The 21,642-nt window shown below is 32.9% G+C and overlaps 1 protein-coding gene across 1 annotated transcript; it reads right to left on the reverse strand.

The window, feature by feature from the left end:
- Window positions 1-54: 54 nt before the first annotated feature.
- LOC145326527 (uncharacterized) lies at window positions 55-15,253 on the reverse strand. The gene is made up of 6 exons (XM_080169898.1): window positions 14,708-15,253; window positions 3,107-3,344; window positions 2,648-2,734; window positions 2,214-2,281; window positions 680-769; window positions 55-252 (listed from the first exon to the last, which is right to left on the reverse strand). The coding sequence occupies exons 1-6, from the start codon at window positions 15,251-15,253 to the stop codon at window positions 55-57; spliced, it is 1,227 nt and encodes a 408-aa protein (XP_080026024.1).
- Between the last annotated feature and the right edge of the window lie 6,389 nt (window positions 15,254-21,642).

Consider the following 21,642-nt stretch of genomic DNA (forward strand, 5'->3'; position numbering starts at 1 on the left):
ACACAAACATCATATTACTTCTATATAAGGATAAACTTGCAGGTATTTGACATTCTAAAATGTTTTAAAAGATATTCCTGAAGACAATGGTGGTTCAACATGCGAAAGAGATCTGGAGGATGCTGATTCAAACTCTTGATGCTGACCACCACGCAAAGATTGTAGGTCAGGTAAATTTCTGAGTTGTTGTGGTGGCATACTTTCATCTTGAGCTATTGCCTCTTCACTTTTCTCCACATTAGCTGGAAACTCCTTTGGTGATAAGTGATTTTTTCACACACATTTTTCAACTAAACTAGCGGTTTTGTGGTAATTAATTTATACTATATCTACAGATAATTGGCAATTCTAGGGGTTAATCCCTCCCTCCCTGCCCTTCAGACAGAGGGCGTGCGAGACTTGCACCTTACTACAGTTATGCCCAAAGAGGTCTCTCGGGTCACTTGAGGGAAGGGTGAAATAGAATGTCGACCCTCTGCTTATATTTAATTTCAAAAAGGAAAATAAAAAAAATACGGGGGGAGGGGTTTATCTTAGTAGGGTGGAGTTAAAATTGTTATAAACCTTCTCTGAACCCTATAATAAGATTCTATATAACTGTTCAGAGATTGGCAGGGTATACACACACAGACATTTTAATACTTTTATTTATACTAGAAAGAACCAATAACATATTTACCTGGATAAATCTTGACCTTGTAGATGACTCAGTTCCAGCTTTAAAGTTGGGTGGCAATGTAACTGAACTTGTAGGATCATGATAATCTGCCTGTAAGAAATAACCTGCAGTTCTCCTCAAAGTACCTAGTCAAGCACAAAAAACTCAGCCCCCCCCCCTCTCTTATTTAAAAGTGAATTGGAAATTATCAAAGGGGAGGAGATTTTTTTTGTGTATTTGTATTTTACCTTAAGATAGATAATTGTATATATTGGACACAGCTCCGCACGTATAGGCCCCGAAGGAATTGGGTATATTAAAAAACAAAAAAATTACCATTTTCTTCATTTAAGGGGGAGGGGAGAGGGTTTTCTTTGTTTGCTGGGGTACTCTTGGTGAATACGCCAAATTACTTGCTACACCTTCATATGTTATAATTGAGACTGCCCCCATTTTTTTTGGTAAATTTCAGGAATATATCAACACACTTGAATTGAAATTTTGTAAAAATCTTTAAAATTGGGATGGTACAAAAGCCCCAAAAAAGCCCTAAAAACAGAGGTTTTGCAGATTTTAAAAACTTTGCAGTGCTTGTACCATCGCAATTTTTGCATTACAGAAAAAATATTTTGCATGGGTCATTTTTTTGCATAAATCAACCATATTTTGGCTGGGGGTAAAAATTTTAACAAAATTTTTCAAATACGGGACGGGGTAATTCCCATCCACAATTTGTTGTGGTTTGCTACTTAAGGATGTTGTCATAATTGTCTATTTTAATGTAAAATACATACATATAATTTAATATTTTACTATTTTTAAGAGAAGATTTTTCTCTTAGTACCCAAAATATTTTTTATAATTATAGTCTACTTTTTTTTTTTAAATAAGAATTATGTTAGCACATTTACATTTTATCTTAACTTGTTACGTAGTTGCTGTATAATAAAATTAGTATTTAAAAGTCAAGCTATTTGTACATTACAGAAAAAAATAATATAAAGGGTGGGGGGGGGGGGGGGGGGGTTAATGCAACCATCTCGTAATCAATGTATAAATGGCACTTAGAATTCGAATTTTGATCTAAAATTCTGCAGGAGTAATCCTTGGTAGGTCTATTTTCCCTAAATCGAACAAAAAGTTGAAAAAGTAAAGGCTAACGGCTCAGCCGTTTCTTGGCTATTTCTAGGGCAAATCTGTCATAAATTACGTAGGAATCAACTTTTTGAAACATATTTTTGCTTTAAATCATGTGAAATGATACAAAAACAACATTTTCAGATTTCTAGTACCAGCAACTACCGGCTAGAACCATTTGAAAACATTTTGGAGCAGAAAATAGTATTATGTGGAGATGTGGAGAATGGCTAAACTGCTGAGCCGCCAGCTGTTAGCCGTTATTTTTCCAACTTTTTATTCGATTTAGGGAAAATAGACCTACCAAGGATTACTCATGCAGAATTTTAGATAAAAATTCGAATTCTAAGTGCCATTTATACATTGATTACGAGATGGTTGCATTAAACCCCCCCCCCCCTTAATGCTAAATATTTACCTGGACACCTCTACTTCTTTCTTGAAAAGCTTTAATGGAATGTCCTTCTTGAGCTGGTACAAAGAAACCTTATAATTCAAAATGTCATAACTTTTTTTAGATTGGAATACTAAAAAACATTTAGAGTCTTTAACATAAGATTAAAAAGAAAATATTATTAGAATTAGAAACATCTGTGATTTTCCTCATAATGCCTAATGAAACACAAATTTTTAATTTGTTTCTTAATACTTTGGAATGGTTTAGGAAGGTTAAAATTTGTACTGGATAGCTTTGCAGGGCTAGGGCACCTTAAATATAGACCCCACGGGCCCACAGTGTAGGGTCCCCTGCAGGGGATAGGCACTATATATACAATCAAGGGGGGAATGGGATAGTTTTGAATAAATAGTTTGAGGGAATGCAACGAAATATTATTATGTTAGAGGCAGTACCTTTAGAAGAATAATCCGAAGGATATTGTTGTTCTACTAATGATGAAGATGCATGGGCAACTGGTATTGATCCATGTGAACCTGCTACTGGTCATGAATTTAGGGTTGGGTCGGACACATATTTGGATGGATACTGGATATCCGGCTGATTTATAATACCGAACATCTGGATATTGAAATAGCAAAAAAGTTATCTCCCTAAAATGGTGTTTTTTTATATATAAAAGGTTAAAACTTCAAAATAAGTATCTATTACGTTGATCCTACTTCCAAGTCCGTCAATCTGTAATATTAATGAATTGTTACTTATTGCTAGATAGTGCCAAGATTGTATGAAATAATTTTAGTGATTGTTTTCACAGGGATTCATGCTGTATAAAAGGGTTTATTGCCGGATAGTTTAAATATCCTGTATCCGACCAGATATCCAGCCCAACCCCAGTGATGATCTATGTTAACCTGCTGGGGATGGACCATGTGAGGCAGCTATGGTGGGAGAAGAAGAGTTGTAAGGAGCACTGCCACCATGAGGCTGCATATCAGATCTTCCTAAACTGCTATAATGCCAAAAATTTGTTGCAGATCTTGAATGTTGATACTGTTCAAGAGTGGATGGGGACGGCTTCAAAGTTGGCGGTGGAGGAATATCAGAATGGAAATGATATGGGTTTTGGGGTGCTTGGTGTCGGCTGGGTAACTGTTTTACGGTTTTTCATTTAAATGAATGTGTTTCTGTTGCTAAAGTTTTTAAAACAGTTCTTTATAAAAAAAGATCATTTGTAAAATTAACTGTTTAAAATTTAGAAAAAGCAAGGCTTCAAAATAAAGTGTAAAAAAAAAAATTCCTGAGTTTTATGAAAATCATGGTTGCTGGAAATTGTTGCAATGTGTTCTTCCCTTCTTGGATTATCTGAAAAAGTAAGTTACCAATCCCTTAGCTTTTGGGGGATTTAAAATTTGATTTTATAGCGTTTTAAAGTGTCCCGTCTGTATCTGTATGTATGCCCAACCGCAACTGGTAGCTTTTAACAATAATTTAGTAATGTTAGAAATGTCCTATCAATTTTAAACTTTGCATGTTGGTTTCTGTGGTAGTTAGTTACGATTTAGAAAGCGTAGCAACTCCATATCGTTACCAGAATGTCCGTACGTTCATTTTAAACATGTTGATTTTTAACTTTTTAACAAAAAATATTTATGCAATATTTATAATTATCCGATTGATCTGATTTTTTAATACTGATTCCTAGGACAACATTGTACAATCTTATAAGCGAATCATCTCTATAATAAAGTCCAAAAAATGTAAGTATGTCCTTAAACATTTTCCTGGATATAAGCAGTTTTTCAACAAATTTACTTACAACTGTGTTTTAAATTTTTTATTTATTTATATTCTCATTATTCAGTTATGAGTGACTCTACAAGTGTTAATGTTCGTTTGTCCTACCGTTTTAGAGCTTCGCTTTTATGGATGTTATCATCCTTGTTTAGAAATACCTTTGTCTATGATGCTAGGAATTGTCTTTGTGCTTTCCTCCATCATAAAATATTTTCAACCCCATCTAAAATAAAACCATATGTTAAATAGATATCTATCCTCACATGTTTGTATGTCTGTGTGTAAGGATCTCACACCCCTATATGGTTCTCCTTTACAGTGACTCTTACAATAAGTCCAGGAAAGGTATTTAACTTTTTGGGGGAGGGTACTTAAACCCTCCCAAGAGAAATCCCTTAGAATAACCCCCCTCTACCCACTAAAAACTGAAATTGAAAGTTGTTCATAGACGCCTCTAGGGGCGTAGAAAATAGTATTATATATTTTTTTTATAGGTGAAACTTTTCACAAATGAGATGTAATTATAATTGACAATTCCTTAAGTTGTTTCATAGTGATTTTTTGAATGAAATGTTACAAAAATGCTAATATAAAATTATATTTGACACATAAAAAGCTTAGGAAAGATGAATTTGTTTCAAATAAAAAAAAATGATTGAACGGCAAAATATACTGTAACAGATAACAACAAATTCCCCTTTTTTGGCGTAAAGCTGCTCTTCAATAATATATGTGTAATGTGCCTGTCACAAAAAGAAAAAGTAGAAACATTAAAGTAAAATTAGGGAGACAATTTTATTTTTTTGGAGGGGGGGGGGGTTGATACGAAGCCCCAAAATAGCTATACCCCTTCCCAGGACATACGAGAAGCTACACTGTAAAAGAGAACCGCATCGGCTCAGTGGTTAACGGTATTCTTGGCCTCAGTCAAAAATCCCTTAATGTTTTAAATAATAGATAGGATAGGTTAGGGTATATATAATAGGTTAGCGCGAAGGCATTTACAAGCCATTGAACTATCCCTCTCTCGTTGATTAAATTGAATGGATGATCCATGGAAAAAATTATCCTTGTTTCAACTAACAAACTTACAATATGCATCAATGGATATAGAGTATACGTGGATATTATGACAGGGGAAAAAATGTCGTCAATTTAGGTTGCTAACATTGAACTAATTTTTTGGTCAGTTCGTTCATTTAGTAGGAGGGGAGAGGATGGGGGTATCGTTATATTAGCCCACACTGTGAGTTTTTTTCTGGTGTAACATCCAAGTATTAATATATCCATTTATGCAACATGCGTGCGTACATAAAATATTTTTTGTTCACTTTGATTTTTATCTCAGAAGCCGGAAAATACATACTACAGTTGAACAAGTATAATAGAGCAATTTTTGAAGAAGAAAAACAGTTAAGTGTTATGCAGAAATAACAGAGTGAGTATTAGACAATATTATCTTAAAATGAAATTTTAATTGGTCATAAAAAGTTAGATAGAGAGAGAGAGAGTGCAAAAGAGAGAGAGAGTGTGAAAGAGAGAGAGAGTGAGAGAAAAGGAGAGAAAAAATTATAAGAGAGCAAAGTCAAAAAGTGAAAAAAAAGAACAAAATTATTTATAACTGGATTTACAAATACTTGGATCTAACTCTAGATGAACTGAAACGTGTAAATGGCTAAAATAAAAATCTCTAATTCATCCCCTGTACCTCCTACTTCATGAACGAACTGGCCAAAAAAACTGTATTCATATTATTAGCAACCTACATATTGCAATAATATCCAGACATGTTCTATATCCATTCTACATACAGCCAGACGGAGAGAAAAAGAGATAATTATTGTAAGAAATGAGACAAATATAACAAACAAGGATAAATATCTTTATATGATGTGCAGCAATTGACAATTTAGATTCTAGTTTATTAAAATGTAATGTTTAATATTTTTTGTCGCATGGTATTGTAGACAGCTTTCAGCGGATATTAAAATTAGAAATTCCAAGATTAAAACCAGTTTTGATAGTCCCTTGGTTTTAAAACTGGTTTTGATTTTATGATTTTTAATTCAATATTCGTGGATAATTGTCTGTAATACGATGCTAGACATACTTTTTAATTGAGAATCGGTTCATATTCAGAGGTTTTTTTTATCGGTTTCGAAGTCATACTGGAAGTCTGTTTTTAAGTAAAGCATCAATTGATACTTTATATGGTGCATTAACTCAAACGTATTTATTGACATAGAGAAAAACTTCGCTTTTATAAAGACATATTCTATGAATTAAAACCATAAGGGAAGCCCTGTATATTTTCTTATTTTTTACATAAATATAAATATATTTTTTCATGGATACATATACATTTAATTTCTAATTTGTAAAAGATATAGAATAGAAATCCTAAAAATGATTTTATTTGCCAAAATAAATCAACAAAATTATAAGTTTTAAGTTTAAAAGTTATCAAAAAGATAATTTTCACCTTTTTTTTATTTCCTATACGATTTTCTTTAATTCTAATTTTTTCTCTCTCTTTCTTAAATCAAAAGTATTATTTTGTTACATTTAAACCTTTCTTTAAAGATTATTTTTCAGTCTTTACTTCTAAAATGCCTCTTATTGGCTTATTTTATATCCTCTTTTATTTTCAATTCCCCCCCCCCCCTCGATTCTTTTGAGGCAAGGTAATTCAATTGTACATCCCCTCCCTTGACATAACCACCCCCACCCTTACACCTCCCCTAAAACGCCACTCGTAAATTTCGCGCGAACTAAAAAACGCCATTCTTTTTTTTACATATAAAATCCGCAAAAAATATGTAAAAAATGCGCGAACGAAAATTGCATAAAATGTGACAAAACAGATCATTACAGAAAAGATGTGTACGCAATTTTAATGACTTTTTAGGCAGAGGAAGGGAGGGGAGGAAGGGGTGTATTGACCCTGAATTGTAATATAATGAGTCTAAATATGATCATCAATCACTCGGCTGCTATACTCACTATACAGATCTAAGTAGTGTCCCCGTAGAGTAGTACAATTATTTTATACTTAACAAAAAAATTTTTCAAAATTAATAGTATAAAGAATAGGTAATTTTAAAGTAAAATGCTTTAATTCAAAGATATGTAGTTAGGGATGGTTTACGAAATTGAAATGACTTCTAAAACAACCTATGAAAAAAATGAAATTGGATTAAAATTAACTTTGTTGATAGAAGGAATGAAAAGTAACAGGATGTGTGTGTCTGCGGGTGCCCCTAGAAACATCTAGGGGAGTAGCTGCTAGTGTAAATAAAAGCAACCTTGTTTCCTTATTTCAAATGCACCGCAGTAAAACATTATTGTTGGCTTAATTGCATAAGCACTATGTCTCATCATCAATACTATATAATGTCAGGGGTAGTTATACATTCAAAAATCATTAATAAATTTCATATTTTTTTATTATTTCAACTTATTTCTTTTTAAATGAAAGTAAAAGTTGGGGAAAAATATTCATTGTAAAAGATGCGTTTTCCCCCCAAAAAAGACGTTGCAGTTACGCAAAATAGATTACAGTACGCATTTTTAAAAGCAAAGTCTTTCTACATCTAGCGTTCGCCCTACGTGCATAACTGATAAGTGTAATATGTAATAAAGTAAAATATTTTTTGATGTTCTACATTTCAAAATTAATAAAATAAATAATCATAAAAATAGAATGTCCAAATGTTAGTAAATAAATAATTATTATTAAATTCACGAATGGGCCAGTTTTGTTAATTTAAATTATATTCAAAATCAATTTAAAGAGTAGCTTTGCTACTAAATACTTCCATCTCTTTCCAATAAACAAAACCTTGTTCTTAATGGTTTAAAAACAACTAAAGGACCAATTTACAACTTTAATTGTTTATTGTCTGTCAATTGGAGACCAATTTGTCTATATGACGAAACTTCGCAAAAACTTTTATTTTTTGATTGAAATAGCCTAAGTGTTTAATGTTTATATAGAATCTTATGTTTTTAATCATCTGTATGACTGTTTGAAAAATATACTTCAACAACCAATACATAGCATATTAGTTTTTCTGCTCTACGCCAAAATATAAGTCTTACACCCTGAGGCTCAAATCGCCCTTCATCCACATTTTATTGTCTGTTTTATACCCCACCTCGACTTTAGCTAAAGAGGGGTGTCAAAACCCTGTGTAAGCCACTGTTTATGTTTAAATAATAAACTTTATTTAACAAACTGACGGATTTATATAATACGTAGAATATCTTTACTTTACAACTACTTTAAAAGGTTTATTTTACAATTTAAGTTGAAAAAAAGACTAAAGGTCTATAAAAAAGTAAATATTCGTTTTTTTCTCAACACAGAATAATTAATCTTTTTCAAGTAAATTAGCTTTTACGATCTATAAACAAGTAAGATAACAAACAAGGATATCTAATTAAGAATGTGGCGGAGCTCTGCATTTTTCTTCTAAAAATTTGCAACAAGATTCCTTTAACAGTAAGGCAAAATTAAAAAATTATTGTGAGAAAGGCCGTAGTCAAATTTTAAATTATTTAGATTTTTTTACCATGTTTCACTACAATTCTTTTTGTTAATGTTGAATGCATAATTCCTAGGTAGATTAGGCATAATGTCATCAGTAGTTTTTTTATCTAGTTAAGACTATATTTATATAATTCCCCCCCCCCCAAAAAAAATATCCTTAATTAAAGAGGTTAAAACAGTAACAAGCCATTTTCACTCCACAGGGGGAGCATAGGCCGCTGACAATTTGTCAGTGTTTCTGTAACAATGTGGCTTTTTTATGGATATGGGATAGGGTTGTCAGCCCTAAGCCCTATGATTGCGATGTAATGCATCCATTTGCCCATCAGACAATCAACCCTTTGATTGCACGACCTTTGTCTGAGAAGTCCTAACTGTGCATGGTAGTGAGTTGCGCCTGTTTTGGGCCAAGGCATTCCCCCTACTCTAACTATTTATGTCGCGCACCTGACATAGCAGCAGTAGGAACCATTTTTAACGTCTATAGTTATGACGCGGTGTCGGACCGAGATTCGAACCTATCACCTCCCTGACGACGAGCGGATGCGCTACGTGTTGAGCCACGGTCGCGGGTCAATAAATTAAAGAGGTTAGCACGATATAAATTACTATCGGCTGCGCATTTAGAATATAGAGGCTCTGTATTCAAGGGGGGGGGGGGGGGCAGAAATATTGCCTAAAACCCCTCCAAGGCTTGTATCTAAAACTAATAGAGTCTAAAACCATCCCGGGATTTGCGTAAAGCTTTCCTAAAAATTGAAAACTTAATCGGTTCAGTAGTCATTAAAAATCTTAAGCTTTAGACAAAAAAAAACACTTCACTACTTTATATTTTAGGATAAATTATTATTATATAAAGACTTTTTGAGAGGAGCTATAATAAATGAATGGTAGAAAGGTTGGAGCCATAAGTATTTTTCAAAAAAATTCTCTCTCCATGGATGTAAAATTGATTTGTTAGAGTGGTTTTCATCCGGGCTCGGCACCCGCTTACAAGCCATTAATACACCGTAGGAAAATTGACGTTTCATAACATAAGAGATCAGCTGAATATCAAATCCTTGATTTTAGAAGAAAAAATCTGGAATCTCAAGGGATAAAACAAAGAACGATATATCAATGTAAACCCCAATTACTCCATCTGTATATTAAGATTATTAGTTGAGAAGTTTGGATAAATTTCAAAAAGTGTCTAAACCTTTTAGCCAATTAATGAGATAGCAAGGTACCAGTGTAATTCACAGTAAAATGTCTCCTCCCTCTTGGGTAAAATTGGTATAGGCTTATTTGGGGTGCTGCCACTTGAACCACTAGCAAAAATACGTTGTGGTGTTTTTGACAAAAAGTGGGTGTGGTTTTATCAATTTCTTTTTTCGGTGTATTTATGTCAATATTATTTGAGACTTGATCACGGCCGCCGAACCCTGGGTTTCACAGATATTTATTCCCCGTATAAATAAATGCTAAATTCATATCCAACAGAGTTTATAAAGTGAAATTAAAGTGACACCACTGTAAAAACCATTGGCTAGACTTTTAGACTTGCACAGTTAGGACTTCAAGACAAGGGACCTGCAATCAAAGGGTCGATTGCCTAAATACCATTTGGTCGCTTAATCGAGTACTTTTCTAGCAAGATTTGGTCCAGAGATACACCAAATTATGACCTAATGGTAAATCTCGTCCTCTAGAGAAAATTCAGGATACTTTTAGACTAGAGACTTCCAAATTACAACTAACATCTCATTATGACCATTACAAATCAATTTCCTCTTTAGTTAAATAACCAAGGACGAATGTTTTTACATAAGAAGTGTAGCATAAGCAATCAAACAATAATAATCTGTTCTACAAGGATGACAACATCTTTAAGTAGCTAAGCAAAAAATATTTAAAGAATTTAAGAATATTTAAAAGAAAACAAAGTAAAAATCAAACAAAAACGGTAAAGATATGTATAAATTTAATAAACGCTACTTGTCTCTTTATTTTCATACTAGCGGTTTCGCCCCTAGCCTCTAGGGGTTTTGCCCCAAGAGGTTTGATCAAACCAATTTTTCGTATTTTAGATTTAAAAGAAAAATTCAAAAAAAATAATTCTTTGGGGGGGGGGGGGGATTTTTAAATTTTTTTTTTTTGGGGGGGGGGAGTAGTCGATCCCACTATTTTAATTTTAGTTTTTAAAAGAAATTTTTTTTGGGGTGGGTATTTTTCATTTTTTGGGGGGTTTGAAAATAGTTATAAACCTTCTCGGGACCTATGAGAAGCTACCATATAAAGGAGAACCCGATCGGTTCAGCGGTTAGCGAGATCCTTCGCTACAAACAAACAGACAAACAAACAAACAAACAGACAGACAGACATCGTTCTACTTTGTATTATGGATATTAACTCAAAAAATATCTAGAGGTGTTCTTGCTATGATTATTGACGGAGTTTTAAAAATGGGGGATTTTCAGGATTTAATAGAAACCAAAGTAAAAATCAAACAAAAACGGCTAAGGTATGCAAGAATAAAAAAGCTCAAAACCCCAAAAAATATTTAGAGGTGGCCTTTCTATGATTATTGAACTCTGATTTTGTCGGAGTTTTAAAAATGGGGGATTTTCAGGGGAAAATTTATAATTCTGTTAGCGTAAAAAATATTAGATTAGTAAGCGAAAAATTTACAGAGATAATATCTTTAAATTTAGATTAGTTATATTTTTTTAGAGTTGGGTATATGACTTGCTTTTGTTTACTTATGTGATAAATTTATTTTGTTTAACTCTACCATTTTTGGCATAAGTATGGAACTTTCGATCGATTTTTAAAATCCATTCGCCCTAAAGCATTTAGCTCTATGTTCTTAGACCCTTATTTTTAACCAATGAGTTATATTTAAGGCAATATATACCCCTTTAAAAAGCCAAAAAAAAGGGCCTCTCTTAAAGGCAAGTTTTTTTTAACACAAAACAATATCTTTAAGAATACGGAAGTACACTCATTCGCCAAACTTTTATCCTCAAAAAGGAGGGAATAAAATTGTCAAAGGATTAAAATGTATTACTTTATTGTTTGACGGTGGCGGAACCCATAGATTCTAGGGCCATTTAAGAACCCGCTACTGTACAACATCAAAATCTAGTTTAATAAAAATATCAGAAAGATCTGATATGTTTTCAAGATCTTTTTTGGATGGAAAGAAGGTGGGACTGATCACCTGACCTCAAAATAGATTTTATAATTCTAATTCGGCTCTTAGCTTAAGAAAATTGGCAAAATAACTGCGCCTAAAAATGTGTTATAGACCATGAAACCACCTTTTTTATTCACAATTTATAGAGATAAGGTTAAGAGTAGCTGCGCTTATAATATTATCAAAATAAATATAAATTGCACTAAAAGGCTACATTAAAAAAACATTCGGTTTCTCGAAAAGCTTCTAGAGTACCCCCCCCCCCTCCCCCCATTTGAAAAAATTGAAAAAAGGAAACGGAGTATAATGATTTTTCAACAGTTTATTCTTTATCACTCAATGCCAGTTAGGTTAGGGAAAAGGGTAATATCGTAGGATGAAGAAATTGCATGTATAGGCCCCGCAGGACATAACGAAAAAATACTTTCATTAGTTAAATTTATTTTCAAACCATGTGTTTGGAAGGGGAGGGGGGTTAGTGCTCGTTTAGGAGATGAGGGGAAATCATTACCAAACATTTTATTAAATTATGCATTTTTATCCATATTCTCTATTCTTAAAGCTGACACCCTACACATTGGAGAATGATTGAAAAGGCGCGGAAAAATTCTTTTTATATTTTTATATCAATGTTGTTCAATGCATAGAAAAGAATTTAAATAGTCTCATAATATATTGGGGAGTTTAAAAAAAAACTTTTAGTTAAAAAGACAGACACCTTGCTTTCTTTATTAGATAAGGCAATTGGTGATTAATTTATGTACATCTCCTATGATAATAAAAACATTAACCCATCTATAAATTTGAATTGTTGGTAAAATTTTTTTGACACTTCGTGCTTGGTACCAACCAATCTTAATTCAATAAAAGTATTTATATTTTAAGCCAATTAATAAGTAAGCGAGTTTTTAAAATTTGAGTACCAGTATCATTGACTTAAAATTGGACTTAATCGTCTTATTTGTATTTTTTGAGCCTCCTAAAATATGAAAGGGTATAAAAATTCTTGTTTCTGCTCTAAAAGTCTCTTGTCAAAAAAAAATGCTCTAATGATAAAATAGGTTATGGTTGCTTCAGGAGAGGGTGGTAAAGTCAGAAATATGGCCTAAAACCACTCCACTACATTGGTAAAGCTTTCCTAAAAACTATCTTCTTACTTTATTTTTTATAAGCGGCTACGCTTCTTGTAGCCTCAAGGGGCCCTTAAGGTGGAGGGAATGTCCACCACACATTTTCCATTTAAGTTTTAAAAAGAAAAAGTAAAAAATAGGGGGGAGAGGCATTTTTTAGGATGGGGAGGATCACCTCCCACATTATAGTATAAAACCTTCAGAGGGCCTCTAAGAATCTTCACAGTAAAGGAGAACCATATCATTCCGCGGTTATCGAGATTTTTTGCTACAGATAAAACAAAAGCTCACTACTTTATAAAATAGGATAAGATATTGAAACTTTTTTTTACTTTTATTTAATAAATTTTCCAATAAATATTGATGTTTTAAAGTCATAGTACAAATTATTAAAGTTATCTATATATCAAAAAGTCTATGAAATCGGCGCTTTTTTACCCCCTCAAAAAAGTGAGAAAAAAACGGCTGAAAGATATACAAAAGGGGGGAAAAGAAGATCGCCCAATAATATGTTTGTTGAAAACAGTTAAAAATGGTTAAAATGTCTATTGGTTTACTTTTTATTTTAAGAAGGTTTTAGCCTATTTTAAAATCAAGGAATTCCCTATTTAATTTTTTTCATAGTAAAGCTGTTGTTAAAAAATGCGTAGAACACAAGATTTACTCAAACAAGGACATTTTTGAATAAAAAAAGACTAAGCAACGACAATACTATAAATGGAAAATAAGATTAAACTATTATATTAGAGAAATAAAATATTGTAAAAGGTATTAAAAGACTACATAGAGACAGGGTAAACAGCAGACTTCATAGAGACTGCTGTCGTTCTTAAAGATTGACTGTGGACAGAAGTCATGGATCTAAAGTGATAGGACAAGGCCGATAAATTGTTGCACATCCTAAATGATGATACATAAAACTACCCCTTCTGTAGATTACAATTAGTGGTTGAAACGAAGAAGAAAAAATATTATACAAATTTGGGGACCGACCTGTCAAATAAACAGCCCAATGTCCCCTCCCTCCATGTACTACTAACATATTCGTATCTGATGTCGTTAACGGAAAAATGATGCTGGTATGAGTTAAACAGCTGTTTGTAAATATTATGCCTTCTGTTTGTTATAGCCAACATAATTGCCTTCAAATAATCTGAAGCTAAAGAAGTACAGTGAACTGCGCCAGATCCACATATTCTATTTGAAGAGTAGTTACGCTGTTGAAATGTTTAAAAAGCATATCAATTGTATGGCTTCTACCATTGGCACCGTAGCGCGCTCACAGTATGTTAATACAAATAATAGCTGAATTAAAAGTGTTCCCTCAAAACCAAAAATACAGACTTTTTTAGAGTTCGTGAACTTGTTAAGTAGATTTAAATGGCAAAATTTGAATTAAAACTACCTGGTCTTTGGGCCCTGGTCTTTAATGATATTGAATTTATAATAATTGTATATGTTCCTTGTACATGCTAATTCAATTTATAAATATTTGAAGTTTTTGATAAGCACCTTCCCGGTGAAAAGAAGTAATCCATCACCTTGGACAGTATGGACAACGTAGACGACATCAACACACACAACCATGGGGTTGGGGACATCAACACACACAGCAATGGAGTTGGGGACATCAACAAACACAACCATGGAGTAGGGGGCATAAACACGTACAACCATGGAGTTGGGGACATCAACTCACACAACCATGGAGTCGGGGACATCAACACATACAACCACACAACGATGGGGTTGGGGACATCAACACATACATCCATGGAGATGGGGACTTCAATGCATACAAACATGAAGTCGGGGACATCAACACATACAACCTTGGAATTGGGACATTAACACATACAACCATGGGAATGAAGACATCAACACACACAACCATGGAGTTGGAGACATCAACACAAACAACTATGGGGTTGGGGACATCAACACACTCAACCATGGGGTTGAAAACATCAACACACACAACACTGGGGTTGGGGACATCAACACACACAACCATGGGGTTAGGGACATCAACAAAAACAGTCATACGGATGAGGACATCAACACACACAACCATGGGGTTGGGGACATCAACACACACAACCATGAAGTTGGGGACATCAACACACACAACCATGGGGTTGGGGACATCAACACACACAACCATGGGGTTAGGGACATCAACAAAAATAGTCATAAGTTTGGGGACATCAACACACACACCCATGGGGTTAGGGACATCAACACAAACAGTCCTAAGGTTGGGGACATCAACACACTTAACCATGGGGTTGGGGACATTAACACACAAAACCATAGGATTTGGGACATCAACACACACGCCTATGGGGTTAGGGACTTCAACACAAACAATCCTAAGGTTGTGGACATCAACACACACAACCATGGGGTTATGGACATTAACACACACAACCATAGGGTTGGGGAGATAAACACACACAACCATATAGTTGGGGACATCAACACACACAACCCTGGGGTTAGAGACATCAACACAAACAGTCCTATGGTTTTGGACATCAACACACACAACCATGTGGATGGGGACATTAACACAAAGCATAATGAATTGCTAGTTATTAATTACAAATTGTTATCTAAAGTTAAACTGGATGTAATTATAATGATAATAAGAGCTATTATGATAGTTTAGGTTTTACACAAATTTTACATTTCCTTCCACAATTTTCATAGAGTAACTACTTCAAGAGTGAGAATATTGACTAATAGTTTACATTGAAATGAAGTGTAAAGAGCCTAGTAGTGGGAAAGTTACTGCTATTATGAAAGTGTGACATTCAAATATGTTAATCAAAAAACAGTTTATAGATATCAGTTAAAAATCAAATGATCTAATAGTTTTTCAACAAAAAGTTGACTATCAAAAGGTGCCATGGGATTTTTAAATTTTAATGTTAAAAAATCTCCGATAAAAATTTTTTTTGCGCCCTTCGCGCGCATTTTTAATACTAAATATTTAATGACATTTAAATTACCCCCCCCAAAAATTTTACCCGGGGGTAAATTTTGGGGAGGGTAAACTAAATTTACCCCTGCCAACAGATTTCAGGGGGGGTAATTACCCCCCCCAAGGCAAATTTTACCCCTCCCCAAAAGCGAATTACCCCCCCCCTTAAAAAATTTTACCCCCCCGAAAATAAAAAGCTTGGACGTCTATGTTTGATTCCCTCCATGAAAATATTTTTGATTAAAAATTATATTTATCTAAACTATTAGCCTTGCTCTAATTTTTAATAGCAAACCCATGCAATAAGTGAATTTGTCTGTCTATTATTGTGAAGGTCTGTTCTTATGTTATACAAGGTGGTTGCCATTTTTTACTTTTGACATTAACTTTTCCTGTTATTAAAATTATCTTTCCTCTTTCTATTCCCCATTTGCTAACCCTTTACTACAACATATCATCATTTTTTTTAAATTGAAAGAAATTGTAACACTCTCATGAGTCTAAGTCATACTTCCAATGTTAAAAATGCTGCAACTTGCAAAATGTTTAAATCTTTTTTTAATTTCTATTTTCTCTTCTCCATTAACTTTTAGTTTTCAGTTTTCTCTTACTCTCTCAATATAATACTTTTCTTGCGTTTGAAACACAAACAGCTTCTCTTCTTTTCAATGTGCTGGTGCTTGTTATCAATACAGGTATGATAAACCAAAAAACCTTCCTTAGATTTTATTCAGATAAAAATTAAATAGCAAGATTAGCTGGGTTTAACAAATCAATAAGTATCTTAAACTCTATGAATAGAACTAATTCTTATTTTTCCTTTAATCTAATGAATATACAGTGATACCATATAAATGTTTATAATATTAAATAAGATGATTTGTTTACCTCAACATGTTTTTTTTAAAATTGATAGTTACCTCTTAATCCAAGCCTCTTCTAATCTATTCAATCGAAATGACTAATGTGAAAAGGTTATTTTTTTAATAGTCTGAAAGAAGAAAATAAAAGTATCTTAGCAACATAACATAATAGAGGTTCCAGTTAATCAAGCTCAAAATACTATTTTTAACTACCTGTTTCTTTTAATTAAAAAAATTAACAACAATTTTAAACACAGCTTTTTTTTATTGAAAGAGAACTTATAAAGTATGTTTTTAAATACAATGATAAATATTTAAAATGTTAAATATCAATTAGGTGTTTGGTTTGAGTCTCTGTCTAAATCAATAGACCTCAAAACATGATTTCTACTACAACTTGAAGACTTGTGATCTTGCTTTCTGCATTACAAGGGGGAGGGATTAGCAGAAAAATAGCATTAAACCAACTCAAGACTTATATTTAAAAAAACAACCAAAAATTTTGAACCTCTGTGAACTCAACTGGTTTGTGGTAAGCAAGATTTTTATGGAGAAACCAATAAAACCTTTATACTCTATAAAAATATATCTTGGTTTAGTATGGAGAATTATTGAGGAAATACAAACTGTCCCAATTTTGTATAACTTTTGCGGAACATGTTCCCATTACGTCATATTTTTCATTCCCAAAAAAGGGAAGGGGGAAAGAAAAAAAAGGGAAGGGGGGAAGAAAAAAGAGATGGGAGAAAAGGGGGTTTTCCCCTTCTCTTTTTCGGGAAAGAAAAATATGACGTAACTGGGACTTGTTCCGCAAAAGTTATACAAAATTGGGACAGTTTGTATTTCCTCGAATTATTTCGCCCAGAAACATGCACAAAGTGTTACCTAGCACATCAGGTACCACAAATAAAGGTTATTTGTCTGACATTGATTACTTTACTTAGAAATTTGGTATTTTGCCTAATAAATGTTTAATTCAAACAAATACTTGGCTCAAATGATGGACACCATTTTTGTCTTACAGGGTCTCCGCCTGTTGGAGAGAGTTACATATAGCTCATTATGTCCTCTATATTACTTTAAGTTTAGCCTGATGCGAATTTGTTTTGACAACATATTTTCTTGTTACATTAACTCTACATTACAACACACTCTATGAAAAGTTATTCCTTGAAAAACTGTGTTTGAATATTATGTGAATTTATATTTGCAGCCAGAACCATAATTGTTTATATTAAACACTCCAGTAAATAATATACATGTATGGATAGGTTACTCGAAGATTTATTCTTTATTCTGTTTTTGTATAGCTTGTAGGATGAGAAACCATAAGGTTATCTTTTTTGACTTATTCAATCCATATGCAAATGGCGAAGGGGGTATTTTTTAATTCGGTAGACTTTAATGGCTAAGATAGGGGCATAAAAAAATAAAGAATGTCAACGATATAAGAAAAAAAGACCTAACTTTATTAGTATTACTGTTTACATTTAGCAATCTACAAGCTTGTAATTTCAATTTATTTTTTTATAATATTCAATGAATGTCCCTAAATATAAAGAGGTAGTTTTTTAAATTATGTATTTGGCATTGTTTTACTATATATGGATCTAATCTAATGTACGATACACAAAACTCCTTCTGTATAATGTAATTAGTGGTTATTTTAAAACTTTGGGGACTTTTGTAAGAAATAGCCAATTGTCCCTTCCCTTTTTACCTTTCTCTTATTCGGGTTAAAATAATATTTTGTAAGATAATTTCAAATAAAATATAGCTAAAAGATATTGGTGTAAACTTAACTTTAATGTAGACACACTTTCCAATTGTTAAACCTTCGTCACCTCGGGGCTAAACCCTAAAAACCAGTGAGGAAAAACCTCAGCTGTAAAGGGAAAGGAATACGAAGTGAATATGCCTGTATGACTTAAAAAGTTGATCTCATAATTTTTTTTGTTCTCCTTACCTATCCAAGTGATAATTTTACTTTTGATTGCCTAAACCTACCAAGACTTCAGTCTTAAAATCAAATTGGCTGAACCAACCTGGGACCTATATGGAGCTTTGATAATACTTATCCCAATGGTAAGCTAACGACAAAAAAACTTACGCCTTTGATTAAAGAACTCCTTAAGCTACATACAGATATCCTCTTTCTTTTCTATACTGATAGAGATAGTCAAAGAATAAGCAGATTTTATTTTTATGTATTATTAGGACTTGCAATCAAAGCTAATACAATCAAAGTTCCAGTTTCTTATTTATTTCTCCATGAGAAAAGAAGAGACAACCAATTGTTTTGCTATTTTTATCCCTAGGGCAAATTTGGGGTTTCGGAATATCACAACAAAATCTTAATATTAGCTTTAATCTTTCATTTGAGTGGGGAGGTAATTTTTTGATTTTTCTTGGGACAATTTCTATAAGGAGGGTGGTAGTATTCTCTCTATTAGAACCTACATTGATTGCAATTTATAGTGACTATGAAAATTACGTTATACAATACAAATGACCAATGATAAGCCAATACACAGACTAAATTACAAATGACAGGCCAGTAAATATTTTTGACCAATGGTAGGCCCGTAGGACGTCCTTCTTTATAGGCACTATAAAGAGCTTCTTTACATTTTAAAGAAGAACCATATCAGTTCAGTGTATAGCAAGATCCTTAAGTACACACAGACAGACAGATAGACGGACATAGATCCTGTTACTTATATACTAGGATACTGTTTTTGCTGAGATGAACCCAGTTATTGTTATGATAAAAGTCCAATTATACAAATTTTACATGTTTATTTTTAAGCATTTATACAGTTTTTGTTTTAGGTTAAAAAAAATGTTTTAAGCTTCAGAAAGAGAAAGAGAAAAAGAACAATTAAATTTGTTAATAAAAAAACAATTACTAACGGCTTCACCCCTAGCAGCTAGGGGTCCTGTATTAAAAAGAAACCCTAAAACTATCCAAAGATATAATTGTAAAAACTAAAGGATCATGGAAAGAAAACGAAATAGCGGGTTTCGTTGTATTTTCACAGTAGCTTTTCTGCTATTTCTAGCTCCCTGTGGGGGAATCATTAACATTTACCTAACCTAAAAAAAAACCTAGCAAAAACTTCTATGAATATACTACGAAACCCGGACAAATAAAATATCTTACTACTTTATATAATAGGTTAACACAAATAAAAAAGATATAAGTAATAGAATGATAATATAGAGAAAATAAAACTTAAAAGATAGAGAGAAAAAGAGATAATAAAAAAGCAAATATACGATTTAAGTAAAAAGAGAAAAGGGAAAGGAGGAAAAGACTTTCAGGGATTATAGGTATGTCGTATGGGTGACAAGGAAGTCCAAGCTTTTTTTGAGGGGGGGGAAATGAGAGAATTAAAAGATTTTAAAGGTATAATCTAATGTATTCTTCAAAATTTTAAGAGATGTAAAATGGGGTATTCCTGTCCAGTTTTTTGTTTAGGAATGAATATTTCTTACCTGAGGGAATAGATGATGGACCGATAGGTCATCATTTATTCACGAGGGTAAGAAATATTCATTCCTAAACAAAAAACTGGACAGGAATATCATTCTCATTTAAACAAAAACTCATTTTTATTCTAGTAAAATGTGGTTTAATTTTGGTTTTCAAATTTAATTTATTTCCCTGGTATAATTTTTCTTTCTTTTAGTAGGTAATTAATAAAAATTCTAAAATCTTCCAAAAAAAATTAAAAATCTTCTAAAATCATACCAGGGATATAAATGAGATACCCCCCTAAAATTGTTTGGGGGGGGGGGAAATACCCCCTCCTAAATGGTTGGGGGTGCCTCCCAGGGTAGGGGTAAATTTTAAATGGGGGGGGTGGGGTAATCACCCCATCACCCCCCCCTCGGACGTCTATGCAGGCCAGTATGTATTTTTGAACAATGGTTGGCCAGTAGGACGTCATTCTTTATAGGCACTATAAAGAGCTTCTTTACATTTTAAAGAAGAACCATATCAGTTCAGTGTATAGCAACATCCTTAAGTACACACAGACAGACAGATAGGCGGACGGAGATCCTGTTACTTTTATATAAAGGATACTGTGGGAAAGATTGATATCTCTTAAATGTTTAAATTTTGCTGAGATGAACCCAGTTATTGTTATGATAAAAGTCCAATTTACATAGAGGGACCAATTATACAAATTTTACATGTTTATTTTTAAGCATTTATACAGTTTTTGTTTTAGGTTAAAAAAAATGTTTTAAGCTTCAGAAAGAGAAAGAGAAAAAGAACAATTAAATTTGTTAATAAAAAAACAATTACTAACGGCTTCACCCCTAGCAGCTAGGGGTCCTGTATTAAAAAGAAACCCTAAAACTATCCAAAGATATAATTGTAAAAATTAAAGGATCATGGAAAGAAAACGAAATAGCGGGTTTCGTCGTATTTTCACAGTAGCTTTTCTGCTATTTCTAGCTCCCTGTGGGGGAATCATTAACATTTACCTAACCTAAAAAAAAACCTAGCAAAAACTTCTATGAATATACTACGAAACCCGGACAAATAAAATATCTTACTACTTTATATAATAGGTTAACACAAATAAAAAAGATATAAGTAATAGAATGATAATATAGAGAAAATAAAACTTAAAAGATAGAGAGAAAAAGAGATAATAAAAAAGCAAATATACGATTTAAGTAAAAAGAGAAAAGGGAAAGGAGGAAAAGACTTTCAGGGATTATAGGTATGTCGTATGGGTGACAAGGAAGTCCAAGCTTTTTTTGAGGGGGGGGGGGGGAAATGAGAAATGAAATTAAAAGATTTTAAAGGTATAATCTAATGTATTCTTCAAAATTTTAAGGGATGTAAAATGGGGTATTCCTGTCCAGTTTTTTGTTTAGGAATGAATATTTCTTACCTGAGGGAATAGATGATGGACCGATAGGTCA

The sequence above is a fragment of the Acartia tonsa genome, chromosome 8 (assembly GCF_053477335.1).
Source record: "Acartia tonsa isolate MP-2025a chromosome 8, ASM5347733v1, whole genome shotgun sequence".
Lineage (NCBI taxonomy): Eukaryota > Metazoa > Arthropoda > Copepoda > Calanoida > Acartiidae > Acartia > Acartia tonsa.

Coding starts and splice junctions, on each gene's coding strand:
- LOC145326527 (XM_080169898.1), bottom strand. CDS start 15,253: ATGGTTGTGTGTGTTGATGTCCACAACCTTAGGATTGTTTGTGTTGAA. Junction 3,345..14,707: donor ATGTCTTCATTCCCATGGTT/GTATGTGTTAAT, acceptor ACCGTAAAACAG/TTACCCAGCCGACACCAAGC. Junction 2,735..3,106: donor ACATGGTCCATCCCCAGCAG/GTTAACATAGAT, acceptor ATTCATGACCAG/TAGCAGGTTCACATGGATCA.